This window comes from Centroberyx gerrardi, chromosome 13 (assembly GCF_048128805.1).
Source record: "Centroberyx gerrardi isolate f3 chromosome 13, fCenGer3.hap1.cur.20231027, whole genome shotgun sequence".
Classification (NCBI taxonomy): domain Eukaryota; kingdom Metazoa; phylum Chordata; class Actinopteri; order Beryciformes; family Berycidae; genus Centroberyx; species Centroberyx gerrardi.
The window spans coordinates 10660248-10674572 of NC_136009.1; the positions used below are offsets into that span (position 1 = coordinate 10660248).

At 43.4% G+C, this 14325-nt stretch overlaps 2 protein-coding genes across 4 annotated transcripts in view; one reads left to right on the plus strand and one right to left on the minus strand.

The window, feature by feature from the left end:
- Positions 1-14325, plus strand: part of cdc73 (cell division cycle 73, Paf1/RNA polymerase II complex component, homolog (S. cerevisiae)) — a 103030-nt gene that overhangs the window by 10239 nt on the left and 78466 nt on the right. For all 3 annotated transcript variants that reach the window (XR_013507092.1, XR_013507093.1, XM_071917663.2), the window contains exons 11-15: positions 8603-8660; positions 10177-10212; positions 10486-10573; positions 11797-11958; positions 13367-13467. Coding sequence is in view for 1 of the 3 variants with exons in the window: in XM_071917663.2 (XP_071773764.1) it covers positions 8603-8660; positions 10177-10212; positions 10486-10573; positions 11797-11958; positions 13367-13467 (445 nt within the window). In the remaining 2 variants the exon portion in view is untranslated. The remainder of the gene's footprint in view (positions 1-8602; positions 8661-10176; positions 10213-10485; positions 10574-11796; positions 11959-13366; positions 13468-14325) is intronic.
- Positions 1045-5560, minus strand: LOC139926099 (beta-1,3-galactosyltransferase 2). The gene is made up of 2 exons (XM_071917684.1): positions 4786-5560; positions 1045-2995 (listed from the first exon to the last, which is right to left on the minus strand). Exon 2 carries the CDS (start codon positions 2743-2745, stop codon positions 1474-1476), a length of 1272 nt encoding a protein of 423 aa, XP_071773785.1. The 5' UTR covers positions 2746-2995; positions 4786-5560; the 3' UTR covers positions 1045-1473.

The window sequence follows — 14325 nt, forward strand, 5'->3', positions numbered from 1 at the left end:
TGTTGTTCTTTCTCTTCTTTCCGAAGACTGTTTTGGCCCAGGATTAGATTGAGCTAGTTGATTTTTCTAAGCCCTCTCTGTATATATCCTTAAAGAATTTCTGGCAGGGCTCATTCATAAATTGTCATTTGGTCCAATTTCAATGTGCTCAGATGCAGGGTTTCAAAATTAAATCATTTGCCAAAAAATAAATGAGTTGTAATTGGTACTAGAAAATGATTAATAAGCATGCCATGTATATATGAAGAAATACTTGAAGGTAAAAAGTTGAATCTTGAAAAATCAAGAGCAAAAAAAACATGAATTTAACTGACCAAACATGAAGCATGAGAGTCGAGCAAGAGACTTGGCTACAGAGCTACACATGTAGCAAGCTACCATGTGGGAACTTTTCCTTCTTCCATTCTCGCACAAGCTTTTCATTATAATGAATTATATTGCACTACTGTATTCATGTCCAAGGGTTGAACAATCTCCCCTCAGGGTGTAGCTCTAGCTGAAGCCAAGCTGGCCTCTCCTGTAGACAAAGCGGATTGCCAGATCAGGGAGGAGTTCTTAACACTGATTGGTTGCTTATCAATAAGTGAGGTTGGCTGTGTCTCTCAGAATTCTCATTAGTTCTCAACAGTCCAGTTGAATTGGCTAAAGGATCTATTAAGACTGCAGAACTAATCAAATATCAATTGCAATATTGACTACTATAATTTCTGAATCTCAAAAGACTGCAGTTTTTCTTAAAAGAAAAGGCAAATAGCTCTCTAAATATGGCGGTGCTGTGCTGAATCCCTAGCCTACAAATCTGGTTGACTGTCGGATATATGTACTGTATAAATACACATATAAACTGAGCAAGTGTCCGAATATTAGCATCTCATCCCCCTCAATTTTTTTTACATTTTGACACATTTAAAAAGAGATTACATTGAAAACAGCTATGCCCACATGTATTGGAAGTCTTATTGCAACCTTAGTCTCTAGCAGCTAACTTCATGTTGAAACTGACATCGTGAAATGACTACATTGACCATTTGATACAGAAGTATGACTCTTTATTGGCACTAACAGTACCTTGAACACTCTTTCTGAGCATGCCTGTGTCTGCGCACAAATGTATGAAGGACATAGACCTTACATTGTTACACTGTCAAACACTCACCAGCTCTTTGTTTTTTTTAAATATATCTTGTATACATAAACTCTCCAGTGACTTGATTCAGGCTTATACACAAATTTGATCTGTTTGTACAGAATTGGTATGAATTTGGGAGCACTTTATCAATTGTTTGTTTTTACACAACACTTGTGCAAAACTCATGTTTGTTTTGGGTTTCCATGTGGATCAAGTGTGGATCAGGCCTTGATATCAAGCTCAGAGGAACAAGTGTAGACATATCAATCCTCAGTTGTATCCAAAAAACATCTACATTTTGAGTTGACTGTAATGTCGTAAGCCTTATTTCAACTTGACTTTAATCAAACCGGTTTCTCTCCAGTCACTCTGTTTGGGTGCAGCCTGGCCATCTTGTCCTTAAATGAATTGATGCAGGCATTGTGCTTGTTGCTTTGCAGGTGATGCCAATATTTAAGTAGTTCGCTTGGATGAAACCCATGTGACGTTATCAGATGGCTGTACTTGCAGCTGGAGTAAGACACCCGCCAGTGGTTGAACAGGAACTCGTTGGGTGGTGGCGTAGGCTCGATCCGTAGCTTGGCAAGACATATTCCCACATACACATCCTCCAAATGCAGACGGCGGATGCTTAGAGAAGCTCTGTAGATTTTCCCTGCCAAGTCTCCAGAAAACACGTAACCTGTCCCGGAGCAGAAGGTGGGGTACTTCTCGCTCGGGTACAGCTCGGGGGACATGTACCACTTGCTGTTTTTGTTTCGGTTGGGCGCGAAGCCCCTCATGTTGTTGCCTGTGAAGTAGTTCTTCTTGGGCTTCAGTTCCGATCTGAGCAGCTTGTGGATGAGGTACTCTGTGTTGACAAACATATCACTGTCTGTCTTCATGACATAGCTGGCCCGCCGGCAGTGCATTGCCACCCAGTTCATCCCCATCAAGGTCTTTATGGTCAGGTTTTTGTAGGCATCCAGAAAGTCCTGCTGAATGATATCATGATGCCTCCGACTCTCAGCTTCTAGCATTCTTTGCTGTAAGTGTCCCAGCTCCCCTTCATTTGTCCCGAGCAGGAACAGCCGGATGAACCCTAGGCCTGCAGCAACGCTCTCATTCCCCCATGTCTGCCGTATGGCATTCCTTGCCTCCACTTGCCGAGCCTCAGTGGCTATCAGCAACACCAGAAATGGTGCTGGTTGGGCCTCTGGACATTTGTCTGGCTCGTTAATGACATAAGGGTGAGGCCCTTGCGTTAGCTTGCCACTAAGGCCTCCCTCTTCACTTTGGCTGGCATTGGCTGCCAGAGAGTTCTCAAGACCCATCTCCCCCTGGGGGGCGGAGTCGTCGTCCTCCGGGCGGGAGCTGATGTTGGCGTCAGTCTTGAAAGTCGGCTGGGGAACAATCACAAACCTCCACAGAGAATGTCGGGAGCTCAGGTTCCCTTTGGCTTTGGTGGAGTGTAGTTCCCCACCCCCGTAGACCACAGGATGCCCTCTCCGCCACGGGGTGCCTGTGAGCCCAGGCAGCCACTCCTGATGGACCAGAAAGACCAGGACCCCAAGCAGTGAGAGGAGATACAGGAGTCCTGCGATATGTGTGCAGCAGTGGCGTCGCCTCCACTGCATGGTGTCTGGAGGCGGTATGGCACCACTAATTCAGTCAGACAGTGGTCACACTCGTCAGGTCGGTCGTCAGCAGCTTCTGACCAATCCTTGATCCCTGGAGACAATGTGATGTGTGTGGTGGGTCTCTCGAAGGGTTTATACCCAGTGTTGGTGTTGCACTTCCATGTGTGTCACTGTAAATCACTTTCTTGTTGTCTGACTAGCCCACTCTGAGGTGTGAGCCAGCTCTCATGTTGAATCTCCAGCAATTCTATATGTCTAGGAGAGAGGGGAGGGCACATATTAAAGTAATAAGATGAACACAGACTTTCACATGGTCTTATCACACAAGTTACATCGGTAGTGATAATTTGTTCCTATTTATCAATGCTAAAACTACTTTATGAAGTGTTGCTAGTCCTTGATCCTTTTCTTCATATGCTATCTGAAGTGGTATGCTAAATACAATATATCTAAATTTCCCCTCTGCCATCTCTCCTTGCATCAGTGTAGCAGTTGCTTCTTGTGGAGTTAGGAATATTAGTAGGGAGAAATAACTGTCTTCTATCTGTTTACACACTGGGGCAGGAGTTGGTTTGAGGTTGATTTGATGCCTCAGAAATTGCCATATCTATGTAGTAGTCACTTATGTATTCTATACTGTTCTCTACTGTGTAATTTAAAGCAAAGTGTAGTCCATGGCCAAATTCTCAAAAGGATACATTGAACTGCAAAAAACTAACCTGCTTTTGGCACCTCGACTGGGTGTGTGCAGAAAGGTGTCTTTTTTTATGAATGGGAATTGCTTCAAATTAAGATGACAATATACAAAGTAACTAGAATTTGGTATCCAAATTGATTACAAGACAGCACGGTTCTCCCCAGGATTTTTAGACAAGTTGGTGCTGTGATGCTGTGATCAAACTAGCACATTGATTAATTTTGTAATTGACTGATGGGAAACTTGAAATTATCAAGGTGGTGCAGAGAGGTGGTTGAGAGAACCCTGCATAGTCAAAATGCCAAAAAATGTACTGTCAAAACATTTTCGGAGCTCAAAACAACCAAATTACCACAGGTGGCATGCCAATAGCTAGAGCATCGTTTTGAATGTAAGAAAATGATGAAAAACTTTTGGGCAGCATGAATTATTTCTACTGCATAAAGGTTTCAATTAAGACATCATAATCATCCATCTGGCTACAACAACAATGACCACCAGTTAATGCATTTCAATACATCAGTGGGCTAATGCAAGCCAAGTGGGCTAAAGTTGTTCTTATTACATTTTAATGACTTCGACATTTGTTTGGGATGCTGGTGACCCAATATAGTCATGCAAAGTGTATTTGTTTTCCTTGTTGAGACTGCAATGAGAAATGCATGTTGGAGTTTGCAAGTTACAAATATCAGTAAATAGATGGACAGTGTTATGATAGGATAATTCAAGGATAATTTACATTAGTAAATTATCCTTGAATTATCCTATCATAACACTGTCCATCCACTGTCTAAACTTGTTGTTTCAAGCCTCAGGAATCTTGAATTATTTGGTTAATGAAGGAATATTGCCTCCTGTCCCTTTTTAGAATGAGACTGTATTTAGCATCTGCGCCTATATTCTCAACTCTGCATTTTCTTTGGTAACAGAGCAGAATCCAGATAAGGAACGGCTGTAGAATGATCAGCCTATGTTCTGTTTGTGTGCCGCTAGCCCCCTGGAGTGGAGTGTGTTCTCTCACTTTCTACTGAATTACACACTACCCTCTTAAAGGACCCCCACAAGACAAAGAGCTGTTTGTGAGAGCTCACAGAAGCACTGAAAAGACTTATGTTGGGCTCTCGCGGATGCATCAGAAATGAAAAGCAGCATTTCCTTTCCAGGCATATAAATAGACACACCCTTCACATGCTATATACAAACTGAGGTCTCATATTGAATCATTCTCTTACGCTGCGCCCGTTCTGTAGCATGAATAATGTCTACACCACAGACTGCAACGTAAGCGAGCGTTATCTTGATGTCAGTTGGTATTCTGAGCCTTCACAGCATATACACACCTGTTTCAGCTTGAGTCACTTGCTCTCTCTTTCTGTCACCCATCCTTGGATGTGCATTACAATCCTCACACCTTGATGGCCCTCTTGGTTATATACAGTGTAACCTCTTCTCTCCCCCTACTGTGCTGTTGGCCCAATCACATTCTGCTTTTATATCCAGCTCGGTCTCAATGGCTCAGGTCCTCATCCTTTTCCTCTACAACGGGTGTCAAATCCTCCCCTGCTTACCCAACCTGCATCTGGCTCTGTCAGTCAGAGAAAGAGTGCTCTTGATTGGTTTATTAGTCATGGTGAAATTTATTCTGGTCCTCTTCCAGGCGCTCGTAGCTCTCTACCAGGACACACATATGTACGTGCGTGCGTGTGCATGCATGGACAGAACATGTGTTGGAGAGCTCCAGCGTTGCAGTCTCTCCATCTGCCTCAGCGCATTGTCCCCCGAGGCTTGGCGCTAGCGGTGCCGCGCTGCTGCCTCCAGGCAAAGGAGAGAAGCGAGTCGGTGGCTGACAGTCTGCTGCAGCCCTGGGTCTTTTCACTGTCCTCTCCTGTCGTTTTCGCGTATATCAAAGCAGCAGTGGTTAGATGGGCTTGATCTATGGATGGCTGCGTGTGCTTCAGCTTTACATCTCTCCCTCTGAGCAGCTCTTCATTCCTCCGTTTTGCTCCGAGTCTCTCTTTTCTCTCCCGTTGCCTCGTCGAACCTTGTTTCCTCTCGCTCTTCCTCTTTGATTCACACGCTCTCACGTTAACCTCCCTCCCCCTGTGCTTTCTCGCTTTTTTTTTTTTCCTCTCCTTTCTGTTCTCTGTCTCTCTCCCCCTCCCCTCCCCTCAACAGTCGCTTACACTCTGCTGTGCGCTATCGTTGTGCCGCCTGCGTTTATGAGGTAGGGCTGGAGGGGTGAAGACAGCGGGGGAGGAGGAAGAGGAGCAGGAGGCGCTGTGTGTTGTGTGTTTGTTCATGATGGACAGCTCCAGGCTTGGTGGCAGTACGCTCTCCCAACACGTCATGCTGTCTCTGCCGCCGCTGCTGTTGCTGCCTGCTCTGTTGGAAGGGGAGGGGGGTTGGGCTCCTGACCTATTTGTATTCACACCCACCCTCCAGAAAGAAGAAGACCGGATATCTCGGTTTTGTGTGCAGTGAAGTAAAAGGGGAAGGGAGAAAAGTCTTTAGGTTAGCACTTGCACAGGTCCATTGCCTGCAAAGCTGCTGATTGCCCAATGAGTACATTGCAAAAGCAGAACAAATAAAAAAAACCTCACTTCTCATTTTGTTTTATGTTTTTGTGAAACTAATGTTGCTGTGATTATACTACACAACACTTTAGTTGCAATATACCACATTACTTGCTCTTTTTCAGCAGTGGCACCACGTGTTATTATAGTCCATTGTTCGAGGCTGGGTGGGGTGTAACATGCCTTTGGTAATATCTTATAATGATAATATAATATATGATAATATAATCTCTGTTGCCAATGCCTGTCTCTTACATACTGAATGATTACTATAACTTTCAGAATCGCCTGTTCCATTTACCTTTCTATCCAGAATTTGACTTTTGCTTGTGCAAGTGAAAGATATATCATACATAGTTTCTTTGTCACCAACCAGAAATGTGATTGTTTAGGTAGATAATTACATTATATTAATACAGAGAACTTTACAATTCAGTGTTGAGAATTGTGTATACACCTTATACTGTCGAATGTGAAACAACCTACTGTAGGAAAATAAGCCAATGGCCAGTCAATACCTAAATGCATTTAGTGCTGTCAAAATGATTTAAAGATGGCAAGGCCTAATACCATTCTCAGAAGAAAACTAGTTGTTAATTAGCCCATGCTACCTGAATATTTGTTTCATTCATTATGTCTCTACTTCTTCCAAGTTCCAAATTCATGATGAAAGTTGATAAACTAAATTTCCTTCAGCATCCCAGGTGGATTGAGCAACGTAGCCCAAGCACACAACTTGCGTTGTGTGGATGTGTTATTGCAGCACCATGAAAATCTGTTCACAATCACTCACAGTTGGCTTGGAAAGACCCTGATGGTGGTTGTTTTCACCTCGCAATCCCATAAATGCAGCTATATTTTAAGGCAGAGGATCTCTTGGTGGAGTGTGTAATATTGGCACTGCTGGCTTTTCCCAGGCTGCTGCTGAGCTGCAGATAAGCAGTTAGCCTACAACGGAGAGTGATCCTGCAGCGCTGCTGATAGACTCTTCCCTGCAGCTAGTGGGGAGGGAGGAGGGAAGAGACCATAGGCCTATTGGTAGTTAAGGTTCTTTTGTTAAGAAGTCATTAATATTTATTGTTAAAAGTGGTGACTTCAAAACTGATCCTCTCAAACTCTGCGTTGGCACAAAGCTGCTGTGGTCTCAGTGGTTTTATTGTCTGAGTTGCTTGGACCAGGCAGGAGAGATGTGTGCTGGTATCAGTGGACAGCATGGAGACTCGGCCTACTAGTTCCTCCAGAAGAATTTTAATTGTTGATGCTGGAGGACAGTTTAAATGAATCTTATGAAATATTCACACACAGTTCATTATTTTGACTAAGGAAACATGGTTTGAATAATTTATTGCATGGGACCTCTTGAGCACAATAACAGAAAATGCCCACAGGTCTCTTATTTGCATAGTAATCTAAACCTGCCCTTTTGGGATTTTGGCAATATCTTTACTCTAGCCAAATGCTCTCAACACTTCCGGCGAGCTTTGAAACTTTGACACAACAACTAAGATGTTTATTACTCAGTGATGCTTGTTTTTAGCCACCAATTCAAAGAAAATATTGTTGCTCTCAAGCATTGTAGGGAATGATAGGTTACCAATATTAAAAGTAAGCATAAGCACGCCATGAGCTTGGAGGCTCCTCAGGGTGTATGAGCACTTCCTTACACTTTTTTGTTTGTGCTGGAAAATGGATACAAACAATGTACTGAAAATGGCATTTACACATATTTTTAGGGTTGAATATGAAATTTTCTCAGCCTGTAGATGAGGCAACAACATGTTATCCATTTAGGTGAAAATTTGAACATAAAAGTATCATGTGATACCTCCAGGAAAACTCAGTATATCGTTATATAGTTATTTCTGTACATATTTTTTTTTTTTTTACAAAATAACTCATAACAACCCAGAAATCACTTGAATGTCAGTCTGGTCTCAGTTTCTGACACAGCTATGTCGAGTTTTGTTGCTGCTTCTGATTGTGTGGCTGTATCGACTGTCGAGCAAAGCATCCTGACCATAGGCCAACCAGGTCTGCATGTTTCTGAAGCTCCTCTGTGAGCCGGAGCCCCGGCCTGTGGGAATGTCATTGGATGATGGATTGCTACTAGACTGTGATCCTCAGTGTGGCCGCCTTTAACCCCCCAGGTTACTATTGAAAATCAATAGTGCCCTGGAGGGAGATGGGGGAGGATGAGCAGCAATCAGCAAAGGACTGTAAACCTCAATCTTTCATAAGGAGAATTCAGTGAATATGGAAAAAGGGTCGCAGCCTCTAAATGGAACTTCTCCTGTACCTCGAGTGTCCTAAGTTTTTTATCTACATTTCTTACTTGACCAACGCCTTCCGACTTTTTATAGGCTACATGTCTCTCTGCCTCCGAGTGTTGCCCACTAGTTGGAGAACTATGCACTACTATCCATAGGGTCAGGTCTTTAGATTCCCACGCACGCCACCAGGAATACTAAAAATAGCTTTGCCTAATGTTGCTGCAACTCTCTCTGGATTAAAGACTATTAAAGAGAATAGTATGTTTCTGTAGATGACCCTGGGCTGTGTGTGTGTGTGTCTATGCGTTTCCCAGGAAGGAGCGTCTGCCAGGAAGGCCCAGACCCCGGCGCTGCAGCCCGTCCCTCGGCCAGGTCAGTACCACCCACGCCACCCCGCCGAGCCCCGAGCGGTCACACTAAACGCACTGCACAGGTTTCCTAGACACCCGCATATTAGAATGGAAGAAGCATTCCTTTACCATAGTCTAATACAATTTTTCTGTCATGCGTATTCCACTCCCATCGTGTTGTCTATTCAAGGCATCCCCCTTCTCAAGTTGTCAGAGCACAGATAATCCCTCCACTGGATAAACATTAAAAATTAAATATGCCACTATTTTTCTTCCGACGAGCAGTTTCACAGTCAGGCTTGTGCTATTTTATTCCTCAAACCACTGATTGGAAAAAGTCATGGTTTCACAGCATACAGTGATTATTCATCAGTTCATTATTAAATTCTTAAGCCACTTTCATTAGATGAAACTGTCACATGTTTGCCTTCTGTCCTAAGGCTGTACTTTCATTTCATTAAAGGGAAGTGGTTGAAGAAATCAGTAAGGTTTGCTCTACTAAAAAGACTACAATACACTATTCTCTGGCCTTGCGATACTACTCTGACTTATTCTGTCATTACCGTCGGTAACCTTGACCTGACTTGAGGCCGCTTGCAAAATGGGATTTTTGCCCAGACATCGGTCTTGGAGAGTCCTGTCCGTCAGAGCCGTGAGAGGCTTCCCTCTGAGCGCTGCCTGTCAGCCAATGTTGGGCAGCTGTCTGCAAGTATCAGTCATTCACAGCTCCCGCCCGTGGCCTCCGCAGGGACTGTGAGAGGAGAGAACAGGAGGTCACATCCTCCCTCCAAGCCGTCAATCGCAGTCTTTGTGCGGCGTGATGAATCACACGCCTGCTCCGCTCCTCGGCGATACACTGGCCCGAGATGCTGCACCACCTCTGTAGCTTTGTAAAGAAGTGTGTGCGTGTTTGTGTGTGCGTGTGAGACAGCTAGAGAGAGAGAGCGCAATCAGTCTGTGCTGTGAGTGATGGCCTGACAGGCAGAGTGTGGCACATTTTCACCACAGCGCTGATGTGGATTAATAGATGAGCTCAGTTTGATAAACGAGCCTACATAAAAGATAGTCTGCAGAAAGGAATGCGGAAATTCACCCCTCATGAATGGAACGCTCGCAGTGTAAATGGGGAAAACGGCCTGCAGCACAAAATGACCTTCTGCTGAAAATGATGTTTTCTGAAATGTTTGGTGGGTTGTCCCATTAGTATCCTCACAGTTGTATTTTACATGTGAATATTCTGTGTTTTGTTTGAGTTTGTTCCTTTTTCCACGATTGGATTTTACTTTAGCTTTCCACACAAGGTATCTCCAATAAGTCAATTCTTAGGGATCATTCATACCTTCAATAGTAGCATTGCAATTCAGTGATCATTGGGGCCATTCAGCATAATGCTCTGTATACAGAAATCATTGCTGTTCCATGTGCTTGGTGTGTAAAATGGTTGAAAACAGTTTCATATTTTTTTTGTCATTCTATCAACTGTTAATGTCCTGTACGTATGTCTGTATGCATTAATGCATTTTTCTCTTCCCCTCCAGTTTCACAAGCCAGACCCCCGCCAAATCAGAAGAAAGGTACATTGCTTTCATCCACTTGGATAGCATGTTTTACATTGGTATAAATGCATTATATATGTTCATCGATTGTCATTTATGTGCAGCAAATGGTCAATCCTAACTGGCATCTGTGACCTCTTTTTCCTTGATCTGTTCTTTCCTGTCCGAGTGCCTCACTGTCCCTGACTCAATGTCTTACTGTTCTCTCGCATATTAACTGCCTTTATCTGACTGTCTCTCCGATCCCCTGTCTGTTTGTATGACCTTTTTACTATGATTTTCTCTCCGCAGGGTCCCGGACTCCCATCATCATCATCCCGGCCGGCACCACCTCCCTCATCACCATGCTCAACGCTAAGGAGCTTCTGCAGGACCTCAAGTAAGTGTATCTATCGCTGTTTATCTTTCTCTCTCTATCTTCCACTATCTGTGCCCCATTATTGGTTTTGTGTGTTTGTGTGCATGTGTGTGTGAGAGAGAGAGAGACACACATAGAAGCATGCCTTATTTAATTAAAATCTGCAACACTACACAAAGGGTTTGGAAAGCGAAAAGACGGTTTGTATTCCCTCCAAAACACAAAGTGAAATAAATGGGTGTGTATTCATGGACGACAACACCATGCGCACGCACAAACCGCGCACAATAGGCCCTTGCAGATGCACTCTGTGGTATAATTGCCTTTTTACTCTATAATTAGAATCATAAATCATGTGGTGTCATTAGCAGGGTGGTGACGGTTGGGCAGTTAGCTGCTGCGACCGAGTACATGACTACTGCATGGCGATATTATACAGCATGACATCTCATGACCTGCTCACAGCAATACTATTCATTGTATACTGTGTGATATAAGGAGTGAGGACAAAGGAAGAACGTCCCATTTTGTATGTGGATTTGTCACCCAGTGAAGCGAACAGAGCCAGAAAAGATTAAATTTGGAAGTGAAACTCAGACTTCAACATTGAATAGCTATGCTGGAAATGGACTATAAAAAATTATGATCTCACACCAAGGCCCCAAATTTGCAACTTTGCAGTATATTCTCTAAGGGTCAATTCCCCTTATTAAAGGAGATACTCAAGAGTAGCCTGATTGTTCCTCATAAATAATTGAGCATTTGCTGTGTAGCTATTTAAAGGAGAATACCGATGTCATTGTACATTGAGTTTACATTTCCCCAACATTTTTCATCGTTTTGAAAATACAGACTTTACGGTGTCAAACCTAGCTTGAAATTGACTGCTGTTCCGGCTAACAGATGTCCCACATAATAAGATACGGATGTGACAATAAAGTCTGCAAGGCGACATGTTTTTGAGGGATTATATCTTGGTGGAGACTATTTATTCCCGTGGGTGTCAGGTGATTGACAGTAAGCAGAGCATAATGTAATGCGCACTGATATGAAAACACTCTGCTTGGGCACAATGAGATGATACAGAAACTCTGACAAAAGTTTCTGCAAATTTCAAGTCTGTGGAAGTTGTTTTTCATACTGTACAAAAATGAATAGCAGCAAATGGATTCTTCTGAAGGGAGGAAAACGAGCCCCGATATCTCCAACTACTCTGACTGTCTGACTGTGTCATTCCCTACCAGGTTTGTCACTTCGGATGAGAAGAAGAAGCAGGGCATCCAGCGGGACAATGAGGTGCTGCTCCAGAGGCGCAAAGACCAGATCCAGCCTGGCGGGGCGACACTCAGCGTCACCGTGCCTTACCGTGTCATTGACCAGCCTCTCAAACTGGCTCCGCAGGACTGGTCAGCTTTTTATTTTACTCACTGGTGATGGAGGGTTGGTGGGTGGGGACTCAGTTCAGTTTCCGTTCAGTTCAGTTTCACTTCCCAGTTTTATTTTTGTTATGCTCCGCCACTTTGGTACATGATGTGCTAGACACATTGTTAACACAATAACTCCAGAACAATACATGATAGAAATGTCATACTTACACCACTGGTACAGGGTTTTTCCTGGCTCAGAAAGAGGCTTAGGTGGTGCCTCAGCGCAGCCAGTCTGGCTTTTTCATTGCAGCCAACTAAAAACCCCTTCTGTTCCAATTTTATGCTTTTATAGACACTAGTTTTTGGCATAGGCTAACATAACACTGTCCTAGTTGAGGCATTGTTTAGCTTTTTAAATGCATTTTTATTCATATTTCCATGACTAAGGGGACCAGTTTTTCCAAAATGTTTAACTTTTTATTTTTTTTCATTTGACTTATTTGGGAAACAATGAATGCATAATGGACATTCTTCAGCTGTCTAATTAGAACATACAATAAGTGAACAAATTCCTCAACTGTGTAACTGGAACATACAAAAACAAGCCACTTTACTCAGGTACATGGAGCAGTGCCAAGTGACTTTCTTCAATATCGTTATGATGAACAGCTAGTTTCATCCTCTCCACAAGAGCTCACTTTCCAAATTGTCTAAAATGAAAAATAGATGTCTATTGGTCCCTGATGGCTTTGCTCCCGCCTCCCTTTCATGTGCTTATGTGACTGGCTGGCTGCGTGGCTTAACTGTCTGAAGTTAGCTGCTGAAATGTATTTTTTTCCATATGAAAAATACTGTAAATAATGGTAATGGACTCAGTTATTTTCAGGAAACCTTGTACTCGACGTGTGTAAGATCAGAACCTTGCTCATCTAAAGAGCTAAGCTGATGGTGTGTTGTTTCAGTTTGGTCGGTGTGTTTTCTCCCGGTGGTGTAGTGGTGGCAAAGATCCCTGCCTTAACGTTACAAACGTTTACTGGACACTTCCAACATTACCGTGGCTCTTCGCCATCATTCACCACTTATTGCTCCTTCAAAGGTTGAAAGAAGCCATAAATTGTACTCTTCTTGTTTTCCATAAAAAGCAACTTCGATACACGGTTCACTTTAAATCACTCCACCAGCCAACCTTGCTGCCTAAATTTGCATACTAACTGAAACTACTGTAACTCCTCAATGCTTGAAGATATGGAGTTCATATTAATGCCACCCATGTGTTATGAGAGACAAGTATGTTGACATAGAAATGTTTGCAGATTTATGCATTAATTAGCTTAAATAATGACCTCATTAGCATAACTTATGTTTAATATGTTATGGTGAGGTGTTGCAGGACAGTAGATAGCTCAAGTGCCTCTTGTCTTCAGTATACTTTGCATGTCTCTTGCAGGGATCGCGTGGTGGCTGTTTTTGTGCAGGGTCCTGCCTGGCAGTTCAAGGGCTGGCCTTGGCTGCTGCCTGATGGGTCTCCAGTTGACATTTTCGCCAAAAGTAAGTCATTAAGTAAACAGTAAGGTACTGAGGGAGCGCTATGCCATCTGAGATAGTGTCATTGCTGTACCAAGGTTGTGGGCACAAGGGCGAAAACAGAGTGGTTAGAGTGGTTGCCGTTACTCAGAACAGCAGTGCACGTGCATGTGCACTACAGCACATCATCCTTCCTGGGAAAAACAGCAGTTTAGTTGTTTTATGTGGATATAATACTGAGATATTGGCGCTTATTGGATTGCCTCTGTACCAGTCACAGTCATAATCATTACCTTTCTATCATGTTATTTTTCATCAAGAGGAAAATTCAGGTTAGTCTGTCAGACATCAGACACAGTATCTACTTAAGGCAGTAAAAGTTTTGTTACTGTGAAGATGTAACTTAAATTCTGAATCTCCACACCTTACCTTGCGCTCTGCTCACTGGCAGCCAGTTGCCGGGGGCGGGTCGTTCGAGTGGCGCTACAGTTTTCAAGTTCGGTTTTGCCCGCCCAATATCAAGTTTGTAGAGGAGCTATTTGGCAGGTCGGTAGTTAACTGACACGCATTGTCAAATTAACAACTTACCCTGATTATTATTTAGCAAGCAAAATGTACCTTGTCTATATTTCCAAACAACACTCATTTTTTTTAAATGCCGTTTGACTCGGCAAGACTAGAATGACTGAGAGTCTAACAGCCCCGCGACATTGAATTTTGTGGAAGCGTCCCTGCCAGGAACGGAACTCGGGTCTCCCCGTTGAGAGTCTGCAGTCTAACTCCCTGCGCCTCACTTTCACCCACGTGACCCAAAGTGGTGAACAGAGCGACCGACCGACAATGCGATCCATAGAGCCCTTGCTGTCACGGGGCTAAAAAGAA

What these genes read in the sequence shown, in the direction of transcription:
- LOC139926099 (XM_071917684.1), bottom strand. Translation starts at nt 2,745, where the DNA reads ATGCAGTGGAGGCGACGCCACTGCTGCACACATATCGCAGGACTCCTG.